This window comes from Stegostoma tigrinum, chromosome 1 (genome assembly GCF_030684315.1).
Source record: "Stegostoma tigrinum isolate sSteTig4 chromosome 1, sSteTig4.hap1, whole genome shotgun sequence".
Classification (NCBI taxonomy): domain Eukaryota; kingdom Metazoa; phylum Chordata; class Chondrichthyes; order Orectolobiformes; family Stegostomatidae; genus Stegostoma; species Stegostoma tigrinum.
In genome coordinates this window covers 190,491,008-190,513,663 of record NC_081354.1, presented here as the reverse complement: position 1 = coordinate 190,513,663, position 22,656 = coordinate 190,491,008, and the positions used below count along the sequence as shown (strand labels likewise).

The 22,656-nt window shown below is 46.6% G+C and overlaps 1 protein-coding gene across 1 annotated transcript in view; it reads left to right on the top strand.

The window, feature by feature from the left end:
* Window positions 1-22,656, top strand: part of LOC132209511 (disintegrin and metalloproteinase domain-containing protein 12-like) — a 193,002-nt gene that overhangs the window by 95,860 nt on the left and 74,486 nt on the right. Inside the window, exon 10 of the mRNA XM_059645051.1 lies at window positions 11,719-11,803. Coding sequence (XP_059501034.1) covers window positions 11,719-11,803 — 85 coding nt within the window. The remainder of the gene's footprint in view (window positions 1-11,718; window positions 11,804-22,656) is intronic.

The following is a 22,656-nucleotide window of genomic DNA, read 5'->3' as shown; positions in this document are numbered from 1 at the left end:
GGTAGGTTCTTCACACTGAGAGTGGTGGGCGTTTGGAATGCACTGTAGGCAGTGGTAGTGGAGTCAGATACATTGGGGAATTTTAAGTGACTCCTGGAAAGGCACATGGAAGATAGTAAAATGTTGGGTATACCGGGTAGATTGATCTTAGTAGGATAATAGGTTGGCATAACATCGTGGGCCAAAAGGCCTGTACTGTGCTGTACTGTTCTATGTTCTATGTTCACCTGACAAAGCTGCAGTGTTCCAAAATCATGTGATTTCAAAAAAAAATTTGTGTCGTGTGATTTCTGACCTTATTGTAGCTAGAGTTTAATTCCTCGAAATAACTTGTGAATCATGTTATGTATTGAAAAAAGTAAAGACCATGCTTTCTGTTCACCTGGTGTCTAAAAGACAGTTAAACTGTGGAACAATATAATTCAGGTAGAGTCCGTGATTAAGACAGCGAATGTAATGTTGTTGTTTATCTCAAGAGGGTTGGAATATAAAAGCAGCGATGTGCTTCTGAGGCTTTATAAGGCTCTAGTTAGGCCCCATTTAGAATACTGTGTCCAATTCTGGGCCCCACACCTCAGGAAGGACATACTAGCCCTGGAGTGTGCCCAGCGGAGATTCACACGGATGATCCCTGGAATGGTAGGTTTAATGTATGATGAACGGCTAAGAATCCTGGGATTGTACTCATTAGAGTTTAGAAGGTGGAGGGGAGATCTTATAGAAACTTACAAGATAATGTATGGCTTAGAAAGGGTGGACGCTGGGAAGTTGTTTCCGTTAGGCGGGGAGACTAGGACCCGAGGACACAGCCTTAAAATTAGAGGGGGTAAATTTAAAACTGAAATGAGACAACATTTCTTCAACCAGAGAGTGGTGGGCTTGTGGAATTCATTGCCACAGAGTGCAGTGGAGGCCAGGACGTTGGATGCCTTCAAGACAGAGATTGACAAATTCTCGATCTCACAAGGAATCAAGGGCTACGGGGAGAGTGCAGGGAAGTGGAGTTGAAATGCCCATCAGCCATGATTTAAATGCCGGAGTGGACTTGATGGGCTGAATGGCCTTACTTCCACTCCTATGTCTTATGGTCTTATGGTCTTATATTGTCTTTAACTTTTGTGGTGACTTTGGGTAAAGCAGGGCTCAGTCTCCAGCATGTTACTTCAAAGAGTGTAACACTACCGAGAGCACACGGACAGCAATGGTTCAAGAAGGCAGCTCATCTCCACCTTTCTAAGGGCACCTCAGGATGGTAATAAATGCTGGCCAGCCAGCTACACCTACATCCCACGAGCCAATAAGCACGATTACATCCTTTCTTGACATTTAGCTTTGCAATTTGCAAAACTTCTGTGTTTAGTGCTATCTTCAAACTTTGCAAATGTTGTCCGTACCCCAATGACAAGGCCATTTGTGTCCGTCAGGAAGCCCTAAGACCACCCACTACCTGCAGGAGGAGACTTCACCAAATTCATTGTAGCTGTTCAAGTAGACAGCTCATCACCTCCTTCAGAAAGGCAGCTAGGGATGGGCGATAAATGTTGGAGCAGCCAGAGACACCATGTTCCATGCAAGAATTTAAAAACAGTAAGTTAACATAAGACTGATTCTAATATGATAAGGCAGGTCTGGCCAAAGTGGACTGAAAGCAGCTCCAGGTAGAAATGTCTCCATCAGAGCAGGGTCCGTGGTGTCTCTGATCATGCCTTCAAGATCTTTAAGGGGGAGGGAGAGCAACCAGCAGTCATGGTACACATCGGTACTAATGATATAGGGAGAAATCGGGGCGGCACGGTGACTCAGTGGTTAGCACTGCAGCCTCACAGTGCCAGGGACCTGGGTTCGATTCCAGCCTCGGGCGACTGTCTGTGCGGAGTTTGCACATTCTCCCTGTGTCTGCTTGGGTTTCCTCCGGGGGCTCCGGTTTCCTCCCACAGTCCAAAGATGTGCAGGTTAGGTGGATTGGCCATGCTAAATTGCCCGTAGTGTTCAGGGGTGTGTGGGCTATAGGGGAAGGGTCTGGGTGGGATGCTTCAAGGGGCGGTGTGGACTTGTTGGGCCAAAGGGCCTGTTTCCACACTGTCTAATCTAATCTAAATACGGGAAGAGAATGTGAGAAATGAGTACAGGGAGTTAGGTTGGAAGCTGAAGTCCGGGATAAACAGGGTAGTTATCTCTGGATTACTACCACTGCCATGTGATAACGAGGTAAGAAATAGAGAGAGAGTGCAGCTAAACACATGGTACAGGGCTGGTGTAGGAGGGAGGGCTTCCATTAGGTGGATATTTGGAGCACATTCTGGGGAAGGTGGGATCTGTACAGTAAGGACGGGTTGCTCCTGAACTGGCACAAATATCCTGGGAGGGAGGTTTGCTCGAGCTGTACGGGATGGTTTAAACTGGATTGGCAGTGGGTGGGGAACTGGATTTATAATTCATAGAACATAGAACATAGAACAGTACAGCACAGAACAGGCCCTTCAGCCCACAATGTTGTGCCGACCATTGATCCTCATGTATGCACCCTCAAATTTCTGTGACCATATACATGTCCAGCAGTCTCTTAAATGACCCCAATGACCTTGCTTCCACAACTGCTGCTGGCAACGCATTCCATGCTCTCACAACTCTCTGCGTAAAGAACCTGCCTCTGACATCCCCTCTATACTTTCCACCAACCAGCTTGAAACTATGACCCCTCGTGCTAGCCATTTCTGCCCTGGGAAATAGTCTCTGGCTATCAACTCTATCTATGCCTCTCATTATCTTGTATACCTCAATTAGGTCCCCTCTCCTCCTCCTTTTCTCCAATGAAAAGAGACCGAGCTCAGTCAAGAGATAATGGGAACTGCAGATGCTGGAGATTCCAAGATAATAAAATGTGAGGCTGGATGAACACAGCAGGCCAAGCAGCATCTCAGGAGCACAAAAGCTGACGTTTCGGGCCTAGACCCTTCATCAGAGAGGGGGATGGGGGGAGGGAACTGGAATAAATAGGGAGAGAGGGGGAGGCGGACCGAAGATGGAGAGTAAAGAAGATAGGTGGAGAAGGTGTGGGTGGGGAGGTAGGGAGGGGATAGGTCAGTCCAGGGAAGACGGACAGGTCAAGGAGGTGGGATGAGGTTAGTAGGTAGCTGGGGGTGCGGCTTGGGGTGGGAGGAAGGGATGGGTGAGAGGAAGAACCGGTTAGGGAGGCAGAAACCAAGCGGAGGCTTGGGGACCGCTTTGCAGAACACCTCCGCTCAGTTCGCAACAAACAACTGCACCTCCCAGTCGCAAACCATTTCCACTCCCCCTCCCATTCTCTTGATGACATGTCCATCATGGGCCTCCTGCACTGCCACAATGATGCCACCCGAAGGTTGCAGGAACAGCAACTCATATTCCGCCTGGGAACCCTGCAGCCATATGGTATCAATGTGGACTTCACCAGTTTCAAAATCTCCCCTTCCCCCACTGCATCCCTAAACCAGCCCAGTTCATCCCCTCCCCCCACTGCACCACACAACCAGCCCAGCTCTTCCCCCCCACCCACTGCATCCCAAAACCAGTCCAACCTGTCTCTGCCTCCCTAACCGGTTCTTCCTCTCACCCATCCCTTCCTCCCACCCCAAGCCGCACCCCCAGCTACCTACTAACCTCATCCCACCTCCTTGACCTGTCCGTCTTCCCTGGACTGACCTATCCCCTCCCTACCTCCCCACCCACACCTTCTCCACCTATCTTCTTTACTCTCCATCTTCGGTCCGCCTCCCCCTCTCTCCCTATTTATTCCAGTTCCCTCCCCCCATCTCCCTCTCTGATGAAGGGTCTAGGCCCGAAACGTCAGCTTTTGTGCTCCTGAGATGCTGCTTGGCCTGCTGTGTTCATCCAGCCTCACATTTTATTACCGAGCTCAGTCAACCTCTCTTCATAAGATAAGCCCTCCAGTCCAGGCAGCATCCTGGTAAACCTCCTCTGAACCCTCTCCAAAGCATCCACATCTTTCCTATAATTGGGCGCCCAGAACTGGACGCAGTATTCCAAGTGCGGTCTAACCAAAGTTTTATAGAGCTGCAACAAGATCTCACGACTCTTAAACTCAATCCCCCTGTTATTGAAAGCCAAAACACCATATGCTTTCTTAACAACCCTGTCCACTTGGGTGGCCATTTTAAGGGATCTATGTATCTGCACACCAAGATCCCTCTGTTCCTCCACGCTGCCAAGAATCCTATCCTTAATCCTGTACTCAGCTTTCAAATTCGACCTTCCAAAATGCATCACCTCGCATTTATCCAGGTTGAACTCCATCTGCCACCTCTCAGCCCATCTCTGCATCCTGTCAATGTCCCGCTGCAGCCTACAACAGCCCTCTACACTGTCAATGACACCTCCGACCTTTGTGTCGTCTGCAAACTTGCTGACCCATCCTTCAATTCCCTCATTCCAAGTCATTAATAAAAATTACAAACAGTAGAGGCCCAAGGACAGAGCCCTGTGGAACTCCACTCACCACTGACTTCCAGGCAGAATATTTTCCTTCTACTACCACTCGCTGTCTTCTGTTGGCCAGCCAATTCTGTATCCAAGCAGCTAAGTTCCCCTGTATCCCATTCCTTCTGACCTTCTGAATGAGCCTACCATGGGGAACCTTATCAAATGCCTTACTGAAGTCCATATACACCACATCCACAGCTCGACCCTCATCAACTTTTCTCGTCACATCCTCAAAAAACTCGATAAGCTTTGTAAGGCATGACCTACCCCTCACAAAGCCGTGTTGACTGTATTTGATCAAGCCATGCTCTTCCAGATGGTCATAAATCTTATCCCTCAGAATCCTTTCTAACACCTTGCAGACAACAGACGTGAGACTTACCGGTCTATAATTGCCGGGGGTTTCCCTATTTCCTTTCTTGAAGAGAGGAATTACATTTGCCTCTCTCCAGTCCTCAGGTACGACTCCAGTGGAGAGCGAGGATGCAAAGATCTTCGCAAGTGGCGAAGCAATTGCATTTCTCGCTTCCCAAAGCAGCCGAGGACAAATCTGATCCGGGCCTGGCGACTTGTCAATCTTAATGTTTGACAAAATTTTCAGTACATCAGCTTCCTCTATCTCTATCCATTCCAGCATGCACACCTGCTCTTCAAAGGTTTCATTCACTACAAAGTTGGTTTCTTTCGTAAAGACAGAAGCAAAAAACTCATTTAGGGCTTCCCCTACCTCCTCAGGCTCCACACACAAGTTCCCTATGCTATCCCTGATCGGCCCTACTCTTTCTTTGATCATTCTCTTATTCCTCACGTAAGTGTAAAATGCCTTTGTGTTTTCCTGGATTCCTTCTGCCAAGCCTTTCTCGTACCCCCTCCTGGCTCTCCTCAGACCATTTTTGAGCTCCTTCCTTGCCTGCATGTAATCCTCTCTAGCTGAACTTGACCCTAGCTTCCTCCACCTTATGTAAGCTACCTTCTTCCTTTTCACTAGAAGCTCCACCGCTCTCGTCATCCAAGGTTCCTTAATCTTACCCCTTCTTGCCTGTCTCAGAGGGACATATTTACTCATCACTCCCAACAACTGTTCCTTAAACCGTCTCCACATGTCTATAGTTCCCTTACCATGGAACAACTGCTCCCAGTCCATGCTTCCTAACTCATGTCTAATCGCATCATAGTTTCCTCTTGCCCAATTAAATATCCTTCCATTTTGCCTAATCCTCTCCTTCTCCATAGCTATGTAGAATGTGAGGCAGTTATGGTCACTATCACCAAAATGCTCTCCCACCACAAGATCTGATACCTGCCCCGGCTCGTTTCCGAGCACCAAGTCTAGAATGGCCTCTCCCCTCGTCGGCCTGTCAACGTACTGCGTTAGGAAACCCTCCTGAACACACCTTACAAAAACAGCTCCATTCAAATCTTCTGCTCGAAGGAGGTTCCAATCAATATTAGGAAAGTTAAAGTCACCCATTACAACAACCCTACTGCGTGCACACTTTTCCAAAATCTGTCGACCTATGCTTTCTTCAATCTCCCTGCTGCTATTGGGGGGCCTGTAGTAAACCCCTAACGAGGTGACTACTCCCTTGCTGTTCCTAATTTCCACCCATACTGACTCAGTAGGCAGATCTTCCTCGACAAAGGAAGCTTCTGTAGCTGTGATACCCTCTCTGATTAGTTCAGAGGATGAGATATTCGGCCTTCTAATGGAACAACAGGGAGTGAGGTTGTTCATAAAGAAATGCGGTCGATGGAGCGTAATTGCAGACACAGAGGTGGTTTGAGGTGTGTATACTTCAATGCGAGAAGTATCAGAAATAAGGCGGATGAACTTAGAGCATGGGCCTGTACTTGGAACTACGATTTTGTGGCCATTACAGAAACTTGGGTAACTCGGGGAGAGGAATGGTTGTTGGAAGTTCCGGGATTTAGGTGCTTTAAAAGAAATAGGGAGGGTGGAAAAAGAGGTGGGAGAGTGGCATTGTTAGTCAGGGCAAATATAGCAGTTACTGAAAGGCAGTTCCAGATTGATATGTCTACAGAATCAGTTTGGGTCGAGGTCCAGAACAAGAAAGGAGCAGTCACTTTGTTGGGGTTTTTTACAGACCCCCAGTAATTACAGAGAAGTAGAGGAGCGGATTGGGAGGCAGATAGTGGAAAGGTGCAGAAGTCACAGGGTTGTAGTCACGGGGGACTTCAATTTTCCAAATATTGATTGGAAACTCTCTAGTTGTAATAGTTTAAATGGCGGGTTTTGTCCAGTGTGTTCAGGAAGGATTCCTGACACAGTGTGTAGATAGACCAACACGAGGAGAGGCCACTTTGGATTTGGTGTTTGGCAATGAACCAGGCCAAGTGTTAGACCTGTTGGTAGGAGGGCATTTTGGCAGTAGCAATCGTAACTCTGTTCATTTTACAATAGTCATGGAACAGGACAGGTACATACAGCAGGGTAAGGTTTATAATTGGGGGAAGGGTAATTACAATTCTGTTAGGCAAGAACTGGGTAGCATCAAATGGGAACAGATGCTGTCAGGGAAGACCACGAGAGAAATGTGGAGATTGTTTCAGGAATGCGTACTGCGTGTGCTCAATACGTTTGTCCCTGGCAGGCAGGGTAGATGTGGTCAAGTGAGGGACCCATGTTTCTCAAGAGAGGTCGAACGACTGGTTAAGAGGAAGAAGGAGGCTTATGTGACATTTAGGAAACAAGAAGCGGAACATACGAACATAAGAACTAGGAGCAGGAGTAGGCCATTTTACCCCTCGAGCCGGCCCCGCCATTTGATAAGATCATAGCTGATCTTTTTGAGACTCAGCTCCACTTACCAGCCCACTCACCATAACCCTTAAATCCTTTACTGTTCAAAAATTTATCTAGCCGTGCCTTAAAAGCATTCAGCGAGGAAGCTTCAACCGCTTTACTGGGCAGGGACTTCCACAGATTCACAGCCCTTTGGGTGAAGAAGTTCCTCCTGACCTCAGTCCTACATCTGCTTCCCTTTATTTTGAGGTGATGCCCTCTGGTCCTCGTTTCACCTGCTAGCAGAAACAACCTCCCTCCCTTGGCCTTTTCTATTCCCTTCATAATCTCATATGTTTCTATAAGATCTCCCCTCATTCTTCAGAATTCCAATGAGTATAATCCCAGTCTACTCAGTCTCTCCTCATAATCCAACTGTCTCAACTCTGGAATCAGCCGAGTGAATCTCCTCTGCACCCCCTCCAGTGCTAGTATGTCTCTTCTCAAATAAGGAGACCAAAACTGTGCACAGTGCTCCAGGTGTGGTCTCGCTAGGACTCTTGAAAAGGTTTTAGAGGGATACAAGTTATCCCGGAAGGAGCTGAAGAAAGGGCTTCGGGGATCTATAAGGGGGCATGAGAAAACCTTGGTGGATAGGATCAAGGAAAACTCCAAGTCTTTTTACATGTATGTGAGGAATAAGAGAATGACCAGAGAAAGGGTAGGGCCGATCAAGGATTGAAAAGGAAATCTGTGCAGGGAGCCTCAGGAGATAGGAGAGGTCCTTAATGAATATTTTTCTTTGGTATTCACAACTGAGAGGAGGACAGCGTGAAACAGGCTGGTAGGCTAGAGGAGGCCGATGTTAGTAAGGAAGATGTGCTAGGAATTTTGAGGAAGTTGAAGATCGATAAGTTCCCGAGAAGGACTGGGGGCATGAAGAGGACATGAGAAATGTTGGGTCAACCATGATCCTATTAAGTGGTGGAGCATTCCTGAGGGGCAAAATGCCCTCCTCTTGTTCCTATTTCTTATGGACTTTATGAAGCTCAGGCATTTGGGAACAGTAACAAGTCAAGGATGAGCATGATGAATGGTGGGATCCTCATGAATACAAAGGATAAGAGGGACCTTAGCGTGCATGTCCACAGGTCCTCGAAGGCAACTTGACTGGTGTTTAAGCTGGTTAAGAAGGTCTGTGGTATATCTGCTTTTCATAACTGAGACACTGAACACAAGAACAGGGAGATTACAATTCTGCTGTTGTAATATTAGTTATCCCACAAATAGAGTACTGTGTGCAGTTCTGGTCGTCACATTATACAAAGGATGTGATTACACTGGAGCAGGAGCAGAGGAGATGCACCAGAATGTTGTCTTTGATGGTGCATTTCAATGATGAAGACTGGCTGGATAGGCCTGGATTGTTTTCTTTGGAAATCTGATCAATATGTGCAAAGTGATGAGGGTATCTGGAAAGAAACGCTTCCCTTTAGTAGACAGGTCAATAACAAATGGACAGTGACTCAAGGTAAGGGGCAGACGATTTCCAGAGTTTTTTGTTTACTCAGTGGGTGGTGGGCATCTGGAGCTCACCGCCTGTAAGGGTGGCGGATGGACGAACTATTCGAACATATAAGAAGTATTCGGATCTGTACTTGGAATGCCATAGCACACAGCACCACAGGGCAGGCCAGGTACTAGAAAATGGAACAAGCGGAGATAAATGTTTGACAACTGGCACAGACAATGAGGGCGAAAGATCCTCTTTTCGTGCTAGAAAGCTTTATGATTCTATGAGTCTCACTAACTGATGGGGCAGTAATTGGCCAGGTTGGGTTTGGCCTACTTTTTATGTACAGGATATACCTAGGAAACTTTCGACAGTTAGTGTTAGGGGTCAAGATGGAGCAGAATTCGTAAGGAGCATCCAGGAGGGTTTTCTAGAGCAGTATGTGTTTCATCCAACTGGGGAAGGGGCCATATTGGACCTGGTGTTGGGGAATGAACCCGGCCAGGTGGTTGATATTACAGTAGGGGACTACTTTAGAAATAGCGACCATAATTCTGTAAGTTTTACAATACTCATGGATAAGGATGGGAGTGGTCCTAAAGGAAGAGTTCTAAACTGGGGGACGGCCAACTATACCAAGATTCGGCAGGATCTGGGGAATGCAGATTGGGAGAAACTGTTTGAAGGTAAATCCACATTTGATATGTGGGAGGCTTTTAAAGAGAGGTTGATTAGCACGCAGGAGAGACATGTTCCTGTGAAAATGAGGGATAGAAATGCCAAGATTAGGGAACCATGGATGACAGGTGAAATTGTGAGACTAGCCAAGAGGAAAAAGGAAGCATACTTAAGGTTTAGTTGACTGAAGACAGATGAAGCTTTGGAAGAATATGGGGAATGTAGAGTGAATCTGAAACGAGGGATTAAGAGGGCTAAGAGAGGACATGAGATATTGCTGGCAAACATGGTTAAGGAAAATCCCAAAGCCTTTTATTCATATATAAAGAGCAAGAGGGTAACTAGAGAAAGGATTGGCCAACTTAAGGACAAAGAAGGAAAGTTATGCGCTGAGTCAGAGAAAACGGGTGACATTCTTAATGAGTACTTTGCATCGGTATTCACCAAGGAGAGGGACATGACGGATGTTGAGGTTAGGGATAGATGTTTGCTTACTCTAGGTCAAGTCAGCATAAGGAAGGAGGAAGTATTGGATGTTCTAAAAGACATTAAGGTGCACAAGTCCCCAGGTCCGAATGGGATCTATCCCAGGGTACTGAGGGAAGCAAGAGAGGAAATAGCGAGGGCCTTAACAGATATCATGGCAGCATCCTTAGACACGGGTGAGGTCCCGGAGGACTGGAGACTTGCTAGTGTTGTCCCCTTGTTTAAGAAGGGTAGCAAGGATAATCCAGGTAATTATTGACCAGTGAGTAGGGAAGCTGCTGGAGAAGATACTGAGGGATAGGATCTATTCCCATTTGGAAGGAAACGGGCTTATCAGTGATAGGCAACATGGTTTTGTGCAGGGAAGGTCATGTTTTACGAACTTAATAGAATTCTTTGAGGACGTGACAAAGTTGATAGATGAGGGAAAGGCTGTAGATGTCATCTACGTGGACTTCAGTAAGGCGTTTGATAAGGTTCCCCATGGCAGGCTGATGGAGAAAGTGAAGTCACATGGGGTCCAGGGTGTGCTAGCTAGATGGATAAAAATACGGGCTTGGCAACAGGTGACAGAGAGTAGTAATGGAAGGGGGTTTGTCAAATTGGAGACCTGTGACTAGTGGTGTTCCGCAGGGATCTGTGCTGGGACCACTGTTGTTTGTGATATATGTAACTGATCTGGAGGAAGGTATAGATGGTCTGATCAGCAAGTTTGCTGATGACACTAAGATTGGTGGAGTAGCAGATAGTGAAGGGGACTGTCAGAAATTACGGCAGAATATAGATAGACTGGAGAGTTGGGCAGATAAATGGCAGATGGAGTTCAATCCAGGCAAATGCAAGGTGATGCATTTTGGAAGATCCAATTCAAGAATGAACTATACAGTAAATGGAAAAGTCCCAGCGAAAATTGATGAACAGAGAGATCTGGGTGTTCAGGTCCATTGTTCCCTGAAGGTGACAACGCAGGTCAATCGGGTGGTCAAGAAGGCATATGGCATGCTTTCCTTCATAGGACGGGGTATTGAGTACAAGAGCTGGCAGGTCATGTTACAGTTGTATAGGACTTTGGTTTGGCCACATTTGGAATACTGTGTACAGTTCTGGTCGCCACATTACCAAAAGGATGTGGATGCTTTAGAGAGGGTGCAGAGGAGGTTCACCAGGATGTTGCCTGGTATGGAGGGTGCTCGCTATGAAGAGAGGTTGAGTAGGTTAGGATTATTTTCATTCGAAAGACAGAGATTGACGGGGGACCTGATTGAGGTCTACAAAATCATGAGGGGTATAGACAGGGTGGATAGCAAGAAGCTTTTTCCCAGAGTGGGGGACTCAATTACTGGGGGTCATGAGTTCAAAGTGAGAGGAGGAAAGTTTGAGGGAGATATGCGTGGGAAGTTCTTTACACAGAGGGTGGTGGGTGCCTGGAACACGTTGCCAGCAGAGGTGGTAGACGCAGACACATTAGTGTCTTTTAAGATATATTTGGACAGGTACATGGATGGGCGGGGAGCAAATGGACACAGACCCTTAGAAAATAGATGACAGGTTAGACAGAGGATCTCGATCGACGCAGGCTTGGAGGGCCGAAGGGCCTGTTGCTGTGCTGTAATTTTCTTTGTTCTCTGTTCTGTTATCAGGTAGATGCCAGTGTTGTAACTGTACTGGAACAGCTTGGCTCAGGGAGCAATAACTTCTGGAGCACAGTTCATGACTGACACACAGAAAGTGCAGTAGGCCCGTGTCCTTTATGAAAGATGAAGCTCTGTCGGTCATTTTTAATTTTAGAATGTTGTTAATAGTGATTTCTCTTTTACAGAGGTGGCTATTTTGAGTATGGTGTCACAGGTTTGGCACCGTTAAGCACGATGTGTTCATCAGGTTATTCGGGAGGAGTAAATGTCGTGAGTACACATTCTCCCTTCTGTTCACCCACTCGCTGTGACTGTAACACACTACCCTGTCTAAAATTGATCAGAACCTCTAACTCACAATGACTTTCCTGTTTATACTGATAAGTCAGCTTGATATTTGAACATAGAACATTACAGCACAGTACAGGCCCTTCGGTACATGATGTTGTGACAGACTTTTATCCTAAATCTAAGATCTGTCTAACATAGAACATAGAACATAGAACAATACAGCGCAGAACAGGCAAAATCCATATGCTTATCCAACCTCTACCCCTACCTTATACTGTCATCCATATGCCTATCTAATAGCCGCTAAAATGCCCCTAATGAGGCCAACTCCACTATCCTCTCCGGCAATGCATTCCACGTCCCTACCACTCTGAGTAAAGAACCTACCCCTGATGTGTCCCCCGATAACTACCTCCTTTCACTCTAAAATTATGTCCCCTTATAAAAACTACCTCTACCCTAGGAAAACGTTTCTGGCTGTTTACTCTTCCTATAACTCTGATCATTTTGTACACCTCTATCAAGTCACCTCTCACCCTTTGTCATTCAAAAGAAAAAAGCCCTAGCGCTCTCAACCTTTCCTCGTCAGACCTTCCCTTCATTCCTGGCAACATCCTAGTAAATCCCCTTTGCCCCTTTTCCAAAGCTTCCACATCTTTCCTGTAATCAGGCGACCAGAACTGGACACAAAACTCCAGATGTAGCCACTCCAGGCTTCTGTGCAGCTGGAGCACAGAACTTCCTCAGCGTGGGTTTCCTCCCGGTTCTCCGGTTTCCTCCCACAGTCCAAAGATGTGCAAGCTAGGTGGATTGGCCATGCTAAATTGCCCATAGTGTTCAGGGGCAAGTGGATCTAGGTGGGTTGCTCCAAGGGGCGGTGTGGACTTTTTGGGCCAAAGGGCCTGTTTCCACACTGTGGGGAATCTAATCTAATCTAATCTAATCTAATTGATGGTAGCTGGGAAAATTTCAGTTTATATATATAAAATCCTCTGCAATAATTTGCTTTTGCTGCCTTTGGTAAACAATAGAACAATATTAGCCACTGTCCAGTCTTCCAGAACTTCACCAGTAAAGAAAGATGAAGCAAAAATCTCTGCAAAGGCCTCTGTAATATCCTCCCGAGCCTCCCACAATGTCTGAGGATGGACTTGATCAGGCCCAGGGGATTTATCCACCTTAATGAGCTCTAAGGCTGCAAACACCTCCTCTCTGGTAATATGTATGCGGTCCAAAACATGGGAGAGTTCAGGCCCTAAAATTATTGAACTTGATATTGAGTCCAGATGGCTGCAAGGTCCTCAAGAGGAAAATGTGGTGTGGTTCTTTTAGCTTGAGCTGAGCTTCACTGGAATGTTGCAAGCCAGAGACAGAGATGTTGTTCAGGGAACAGGGTGATGTGTTAAAGCAGCAGGCAACTGGAAGCTCAGGGTCTGTTTTGCGAGTAGAATATGGATGGCCTGCGAATCAGTTATCCAGTTTACGCTTCGTTTCCCCAATGTAGAAGAGACCACATTGTGAGCAGCGAATGCAGTAGGCTAGATTCTGTGGACTACAGGTAAAGTTTTGCTTCACCTGGAAGGTATGTTTGCGCTGTTGAATACTGGGAAGGGAGGAGGTAAATAAGCAGGTGTTACACCTTCGCTGGTTACAGTGGGAGATGCGTGGTAACAAAGTGTGGAGCTGGATGAACACAGCAGGCCAAGCATCAGCTTTCCTGCTCCTAAGATGCTGCTTGCCCTGCTGTGTTCATCCAGCTCTACACCTTGTTATCTCAATTTCTAGCATCTGCAGTTCCCATTATCTCTGATACAGTGGAAGATGCTGTATATATGTGGAGGAGTGTTGGGAGTTAAGGAAGAGTGGACCAGGTTGTCCCAGAGGGAACTGTCCCTGTGGAATGCGGACAAGGGACGGGAGGGAAGTACATGTCTGGTGGTGGCACCTTGCTGGAAGTAATGGAAATGGTGGCTGATGATCTTCAGGATATAGATCTTAGTGGGATGAAAGATAAGGAGAAGGGGAATCCTATCACTGTTGTGGGAATGAAGAGAGGGGTTGAGGGCAAAGGTACAGGAGATGGATTGGACCTGGTTGAGGACCCTGTCGACAATGGTGTTGGGGAATTCCCAGTTGAGAAAGAAGGTGGACATTTCAGAGGCTGCCTTGTCGAAATTGGCCTCATCAGAACTCTTGCAATAGAGATGGAGAAATTGAGAGAATGGAATGGCATCTTCAGAGGAAGCAGGGTGCAATGATTTATAGTCCAAGTAGCTGTAGGAGTCCATGCATTTATTGTGTGTATTAGTGGCCAGCCTATGCCCAGAAGTGGAAGCAGATGTTGAGGAAGGGAAGGGAGGAGTCAGCGATAGACCAAGTGAACATGAGGACAGGGTTGAAATTGGAAGCAAGATTGATGAATTTTTCCAATTCCAGATGAAGTGGGGATGCAACAACAATGAGATCATCAATATATCAAAGAAAGAGCTGAGGGTGGGAGCCGGAATAAGACTGGAACACAAAATGTTCCATGTACACCATGAAGAGATAAGCATAACTAGGGCCCATGCAGTACGCACAGCCACCCTTCTGACCTGAAGAAAATATGATGAGTTAAAAGAGAAGTTGTTGAAGGTGAAGACGAGCTCAGCGAAGTGGAGGAGAGTTATGGTGGGTAAGGGGGTTCATGTCTTTGCTACAAGAAGAAGCAGACAGCCCTGAGACCATCCTCATGGAGGATGGACATGTAAAGGGATTGCATGTCCATGGTGAAGAGCAAGCAGCTGCAGCCTGCAAACTGGAAATTCTGAAACTGGCACAGAGCGTCAGAGGTATTCCCGTTGTGCATGGGTAGGGATTCGGCTTGAGGAGAAAAGACTGAGTCCAGGTAGGAGGAGCTGAGTTCCGTGGGGCAGCAGCAGGCTGAAACAATGAGTCTGCCCAGGCAGTTTTGTTTGTGGATCTTTGGAAGGAGATAGAAGCAAGCTGTGTAGGGCTGGGGGTCTTTCAGCTTACAGGCAGTCGGGAGAGATCGCCAGATGAAATGAGGTCAGTTTCCATAGTCGATACAATGTCCTGATGCGCCATAGTGTGGCCATGGTCCAGGGGAGGATAGGAGGAGGTATCTGAAACAGCGTGCTCAGCCTCTGCAACTAGAGGTCAGTATGCCAGACTACTACAACAGCACCACCCTTTATGGCAGGCTTCATTACAAAGTCAGGGTTGGGTCTGAGAGCACGGAGTGCAGTCAGTTGAAACAGAGCTAAGTTGGATTAGGTTAAGGTGGGGTGCAGAGAAATTGAGGTGACCAATGTCATGTTGCCAGTCTTAATGAACAATTGAGTGCAGGTAAAAGGTCCAGGGAGGGGTCCAGGCAGAGAGAGAGAGTGTTGGGACTGGGTGAAACTGTCAAGGACAGGTGAATCTGCATCTAGCAGATTTATAAGGATGAGGTCAAATAAGTTTTTCCCACTTGTTGCTTCCCTCACCAATTACTGTATGTTCTGGGAGTAGCAGGGTTTGATTTCCAACATGCTACCTTGGCGCAGTATGACTTTTTTTTTGTCTGATGGGAAGAAAACCCTGTCTCTTCAAATTAAGAATTCAAGCCCATAAGTGTTCTAAGGCATACAGGGTCTGTTCAAACTGTCCTGATGAAGAAGGATCTAGTTCCCTCCTGGGTGTTCAGTGAAAGCCAAAATGTTGTTAAAGGTGTTGGTGGAGAGGATATCCCAATTCTCGCCTATAAGCTTCTTCTGGAGTGTGATAACGTCTGGTAGTCAAGGTTGTTCAGAAATTACCTGTGGATGGAATTGGTTTGCTTGTGGGGAATGATTTTGCTGGAGAAAGTCATACTTCATTAATAATCACGGAAAGTCTTGATGTGGAGCTGCCAGTGTTGGACTCGGTTGGACAAGGTCAGAAGTCACAAGACACTGGATCGTATTCCAACAGATTTGTTTGAAATCACACTGAGAAAGCAAGAACTGGATATGAAGGGTATGGGCTGAAACGTTGATCCCCCCCCCCCCCCCCCCCCCCGCTCCTCTGATGCTGCCTGACCTGCTGTGTTCGTCCAGCTTCACACTGTATTGTTTGAAATCACAAGCTTTCAGATCTTCACCTGATGAAGCAGCAATGCTCCGAAGGTTTGAGATTTTAAATAAACCTATTGGACTATAACATGGTGCCATCTGATTTCTGACATAGTTAAGTCTGGTTGAGGCGAAAGAGATGGAGCAGTTGTAGGAACAGGTTCCAGGTTCCAGGTATTATTCCATTGAGTGTGGTCACCACAGCAATGACGAAAGAAAATCCAACACGAGAGCACAGCAATGCCACAGCAGATGTTGGAGTCACTGAAGCTCAATTTTAAAACAAAGATCATTGAAACGGGGCGTCTTTGTTAATTGATACAGAGATAGTAGGAACTGCTGATGTTGGAGAATCTGCGATAACACGGTGTGAGACAGGATGAACACAGCAGGCCAAGCAGCGTCAGAGGAGCAGGAAAGCTGACATTTCAGGTTGAGACCCTTCTTCAGAAAATTTCTGAAGAAGGGGTCCTGACTTGAAACATCAGCTTCCCTGCTCCTCTGACGCTGCTTGGCCTGCTGTGTTTGCCCAGCTCTACACCTTGTTATCTTTGTTAATTGAGGCTGTGGTAGTTGATCCAGGCTGAAGTAAGTTAACACAGGCAGCTCGCACTGAAGCTGAGGTTGAAGGACTTGCAGAGGGTTACTATATTAAAAACACAGTTCTGATGAGAAAGTGGAGACATTCTGACCTATCTGTGGAAGAAGAATGGGCAGTTCTTTAACAAGTAGAGAGACCGCCCGGATATCAGTAGGGGATGTAACAAGTAGCAGATGAGGATTCCCATGGCAGGCATTCAGAATATGGAAAATGCAAGCACCATTAAACAGGTATTCGATATGGCCAGGGCTTCATAATGATGTCATACAGTCTTATAAAACATATCGCATACATCAGACAGTAAGAGAACCTTAACACAGAATGGGATAGATTCTTTACACGGAGCAAGGTGCATAGTCAAGGTAACTGTGGGAGTCAGTGGGTTTCTAGTGGATATTGGCTGGGTGTATGCCTACACCCAGCAATGGAAATAGTAGTGTGTAGGAAGGGAAGGGAGGAGTTAGATGTGGACCAGGTGAAGGTGAGAGCGAGGTATAGGTTGGAAACGAAATCAATAATCTTTTCTAATTCTGGATGAGAGTGTGGAGCAGCACCAATGATATCATCGATATATCGCAGAAAGAGTTGTGGGTGGGGGCCAGAATAGGCCTGGAACAAGGAATGTTCCCCACAAGGTCAGAGGACACATGGCAACCACTTGGACCTGAAGAAAATGAGAGGAGTTAAAGCAGACATTGTTCAGAGCGATGACAGACTCAGCAAGGCAGAGGAGAGCGGTGGTTCAGATATTTTTTCCAGGAAGAAACAAAGAACCCAAGATGTGTGAAGGGATTGCATGTCAGTGGTAAAGAGGAGGTAGCTGGTGCCTGTAAGTGGGAAGGGACTGGACAAGGGAAGAAAACATCAAATTGGGGTAGGAAGAGATGAGTTCTGCAGAGCAAGAGTTAACAGACACAATGTTTGTGCATGGGCAGTCCTGTTTGTGGATTGTGCAAAGGCGATGGAAGTGAGCAATATCCACAACAAATACACTGACACCCACAGTTAACTTGACGATCCATCAAAGCACCCTGCTTCGTGTAATGACTCGTGTCTCCCAGTGCTTCCAACTCCACGGTATCTATTCTAACGATGCCAACTTCAACAAGACCTCCAAAATGTCCACCTTCATTCTCAACATACATAGTAGTGGTGGAGGGAGGGAAAAATGTGGCAATTGAGGGTGGAGACATGGCGGTGATGAAAAGTGGAGAGATGGCGCTGATGGAGAGAGAAGAGATAGTAGTGATGCTGGAAGGTAAGAATATGGTGATGGAGATTGGAGAGATGGCGCTGATGGAGAGAAGAGATGGTAGTGATGCTGGAAGGTAAGAATATGGTGATGGAGATTGGAGAGATGGCGCTGATGGAGAGAGAAGAGATAGTAGTGATGCAGAGAGAAATGAATGCAGTGTTGGAGGGTGGAGAAATGGTGGTGATAGAACACAGAACAGTGCAGCACAGTACAGGCCCTTTGACCAATGATGTTGTGCCAACCTATTTTACTATTCTAAGATCAAACTATCCTGCATACATTACATTTTACTGTCCTCCATGTGCCTATCCAGGAGGGAGGAGAGATGTCGACGATGCAGGGAGAAGAAAAGGCGGTGATGGAGTTGAGAGATGCTGGTGCCAGAGGAAGGGGAGAACATGGTGATGCAATGGGAGAGATTTCAGTGATGGAGAGAGCAGACTTAGTGGTGATGGAGTGGGGAGAATTTGTAGTGATGGGGTGTGGACAAATGGTGGTGATGGAGGGCAAAGAGATCATGATGATGGACAAAGGAGAGATGATGGTCATGGCAGAGGAGACAGAGTGGCGATGAAAGGTGGAGAGAGAGTTGTGATGGAGAGAGCAGAGATAACAATAATGGAGGGAGGAAAGAATGTGGTATTGGAGGGTGGAGAGATGGCAGTGATGGAGTGTGAAGAGATGATGCTAATGGTGTGTGGAGATTTGAGGTATGGTGTTCATGGAGAGTGGAGAAATGTGCTGAGGCAGTGAAGAAAGAATGTGCTGATGGAGATTGGACAGATGATAGTGATGGAGAGGTGAGAAATGGAGGGTGGAGAGAATGTGATGATGGAGTGTTGACAGATTGTGGCGATGGAGAGAAGTAAGATGGCAGTGATGGACGGAGGAGAGAACATAGTGATGGAGTGTGGAGAGATATTGGTTATAGAGGTTGGAGAGTGGAGAGACGGTGAAGGGTGGAGAAATAGTGTTGATGGAGGGAGGATTTGATGGTAAGGATGGAGGGTTGCAAAATCGTGGCTATGGGGGATGAAGAGATTCTGGTGCTGGGGGAAGGAGAGAATGTGGTGATAGAAGATGGAGAGATGGCAGTGATAGTGGGTGGAGAACTGGTGGTGATGGAGGGAGGAGAGATGGGAGTGATGGAAGGTACAGAAATGGTGTTTATGGAGGTTAAAGAGCTTCTGGGAAGAGCTAGGGAAGAATAGAATGTAGTGATAGAGGATGGACAGATGTCAGCCATGCATGGAATAGAGAACATGGTGACAGAGGATGGAGAGATGGTGATGCTGGAGGCTGCACAGAACATGGTGATGGAGAGAGCAGAGATGGTGGCGATGGAATGTGGAGAAATTGTAGTGACGGTGTGTGGACAAATGGTGCTGATGGAGGGTGGAGAGATGATGATGATGAAGAGAAGAGAGAGTGATGATAAAGGGAGGAGAGATGATAATGAAAGAAGGAGCAAAGAATGTGGTTGCAATGGAGATTGGAAAGATGGTGCTGTGTAGTGGTGATGGAGACAGGAGAGATGGCAGTGTTAGAGGGTGGAGAGATGGCAGGGATGGAGGGTGGCGAGAGGGCAGTGATGGAGAATGTAGACGTAGTGCTAACGGAGAGTGGGGAGATGATAGTGTGGGAGAGAAGAGAGGTGTTAGTGTATGAGGGTGGAGAAATGGTGGTGATGGAGAGAGGAGAGATGGTAGGGATAAATGTTTGGGAAATGATGGTTATGGATGATGAAGAGATTTTGGTGCTTGTGGAAAGAGACAATGTGGCGATGGAAGGAGGAGAGATGGTGTTCCTAGATGGAGGAGACATTGTGATAATGGAAGATGGAGAGGCAGATTTGATGAAGGGAGGTGAGATGGCGGTGATGGAGGGAGGAGAGATGTCGGTGATGCAGGGAATAGAGAATATCGTGATGGAGGGTGGAGAGATAGTGGTGCTGGAAGGTGAAGAGAACATGGTGATGGAGGGTGGAGAATAACAGTGATGGAAAGACCAGAGATGGTGGGATTGGAGAGTTGACAGATGTCAGTGATGGAGGGTGGACAGATGGCGGTTATGGTGAGAGGAGAGAGGGTGGCGATGGAATATGGAGAAATGGTAGTGATGGAGTCTGGAGAAACAGTGGTGATAGATGGTGGATAAATGGCAGTAATGGAGACAGGGGAGATAGTGATGATGGAGAGAGGAGAGATGGCAGTGTTGGAGTTTGGAGAAATGGCTGGTGATGAAAAGTTCTGAGATGTTGCTGATCGAGAGAGTAGAGATAATGATGGTGGGCGATGGAGAGAGGAGAGATGGTGGTGAGATGGTGGTGATGGAAGATGGAGAGATGATGGTTAATGAGGATAGAGGGATGGTAGTTATGGAGGGTGACAGGATAGTAGTAATAGAGGGTGGAAATATGTGGTGATGCAGAGAGGAGATGATGGTCAGAGATAGAGGAGAGAATGTGGTAATGGAGAGTGGAGAGGCTGACTTGATGAAGTGGAGAGGGACGACAGTTATGGAGGGAGGAGAGAGGTGGCGCTACAGGGAAGTGAGACCGTGGTGAAGGAAGATGTAGAGATGCTGGTGCTGGAGGGTGGAGAGATGGCAGTGATGAAGAGAGCAGAGATGGTGGTGATGGAGCGGGGAGAAATTGTAGTGATGGTATGTGGACAAATGGTGGCGATGGAGGGAGGAAATAACATGGTCTTTGAGGGTGGAAACACAGTTGGGATGGAGATTGGAGAAATGCTTGATGATGCTTTGATGCTTATGTAAGGTTTAGGAAACAAGGAACGGGAAAGGCCCAAGAGGGATACAAGTTATCCAGGAAGGAGCTGAAGCAAGAGCTTAGAAGAGCTATGAGGGGGCATGAGAAAACCTTGGCAGATAGAATCAAGGAAAACCCCAAGGCTTTTTATACATACATGAGAAATAAGAGAATGACCAGAGAAAATGTAGGGCAGATCAAGGATTGTAAAGGTAATTTATGCACGGAGCCTAAAGAGGTAGGAGAGGTCCTTAATGAATGCATTTCTATGGTATTCATAACTGAGAGGGACCTAGTTGTAGAGGAGGACAGTGTGAAACAGGCTAGTAGGCTAGAAAAGATGGATGTTAGTAACGAAAATGTGCTAGAAAATTTGAGGAAATTGAACATAAAGAAGTGCCCTGGGCCTGATGGGATTTATCCATGGATTCTGTGGGAAGCAAGGGAAGAGATCTCAGGGCTTTCGGCAATGACTTTTTTGTCCTCATTGTCCACGGGTGCAGTGTTGGAAGTTTGGAGAGAGGCAAACATCATTCCCTTGTACAAAAAAGGGAACAGGGATAACCCTGGAAATTACAGGCCAGTTAGTCTTATGTCAGTGGTGGGCAAATTATTGGAAAAGGCACTGACAGACAGGATTTATGATCACTTGGAAAGGCACAGTTTGATTCGTGATAGTCAGCATGGATTTGTAAGGTTAGATCATGCCTCATAAACCTTATTGAATTCTTTGAAGAGGAGACCAAATACGTGGATGAAGATAGTGCAGTGGATGTGGTATACATGGATTTAAGTAAGGTGTTTGATAAGGTTCCCCACAGTAGGCTCATGCAGAAGGTGAGGAGGCATGGGATAGGGGGAAATGTGGCAGATTGGATTCAGAATTGGCTGACCCTTAGAAGACAAAGGGCAGTAGTGGACGGAAAATATTCAACATGATGCTCAGTTACGAGTGGTGTATCACAAGGATGTGTTCTGGATCCGCTTCTATTTGTGATTTTTGTAAATGATTTGGATGAAGGAGTGGAAGGGTGGATTAGCAAGTTCGTGGACGATACGAAGGTGGGTCACGTTGTAGACAGCGTGGAGGGCCATTTGAGGTTACAACGGGACATTGATAGGATACAGAGATGGGCTGAGAAGTAGCAGATGGAGTTTAACCCTGAAAAGTGTGAGGCAATTCATTTTGGAATGACAAACTTGAAAGCAGAATACAGGGTTAATGGAAAGATTCTTGGCAGTGTGGAGGAGCAGAGGGATCTTGGGGTTTATGTTCACAGTTCCCTGAAAGCTGCCACCCAGGTGGATAGAGTTGTTAAGAAAGCGTATGGTATGTTAGCTTTCATTAATAGACAGATTGAGTTCAAGAGCTGTGAAGTTACGCTCCAGCTGTACAAAAGCCTCGTTCGGCTGCATGTGGAGAATGGTGTCCAGTTCTGGTCACCCCATTACAGGGAAGATGAGGAGGCGTTGGAAAAGGTGCAGAGGAGATTCACCAGAATGTTGCCTGAAATGGAGGGAAGGTCGAATGAGGGAAGGTTGAGAGAGTTAGGGCTTTTCTCTTGAGAACGACAAAGGATCAGAAATGATTTAATGGACGTATACAACATGATCAGAGATATAGATAGAGTGGACAGCCAGAGTCTTTTTCCCAGGGTGGCGGTAGCTATTACGAGGGGGCATAGTTTTAAAGTGAGCGGAGGTAGATATAGGGAAGACTTCAGAGGTAGGTTCTTGTCTCACAGAGTGGTAGGGGCATGGAATGCATTGCCAGAGATCTACCTAGATCTCGTTGTACTTCCCATTTACCTAACTTGACTCCATTTAGATAGTAATCTGCCTTCCTGTTCTTGCCAAAGTGTATCACCACACATTTATCCACATTAAACTGCATCTGCCATGCATCCGTCCACTCACCTAGCCTGTCCAAGTCACCCAGTATTCTCATAACATCCTCTCCTCACGTTTCACACTGCCACCCAACTTTGTGTCATCAGCAAATTTGCTAATGTTATGTTGAATGCCTTTGTCTATATCATTAATATATATCGTAAACAGCTGCGGTCCCAGCATCGAACCTTGTGGTACCCCACAGGTCACTGCCTGCCATAC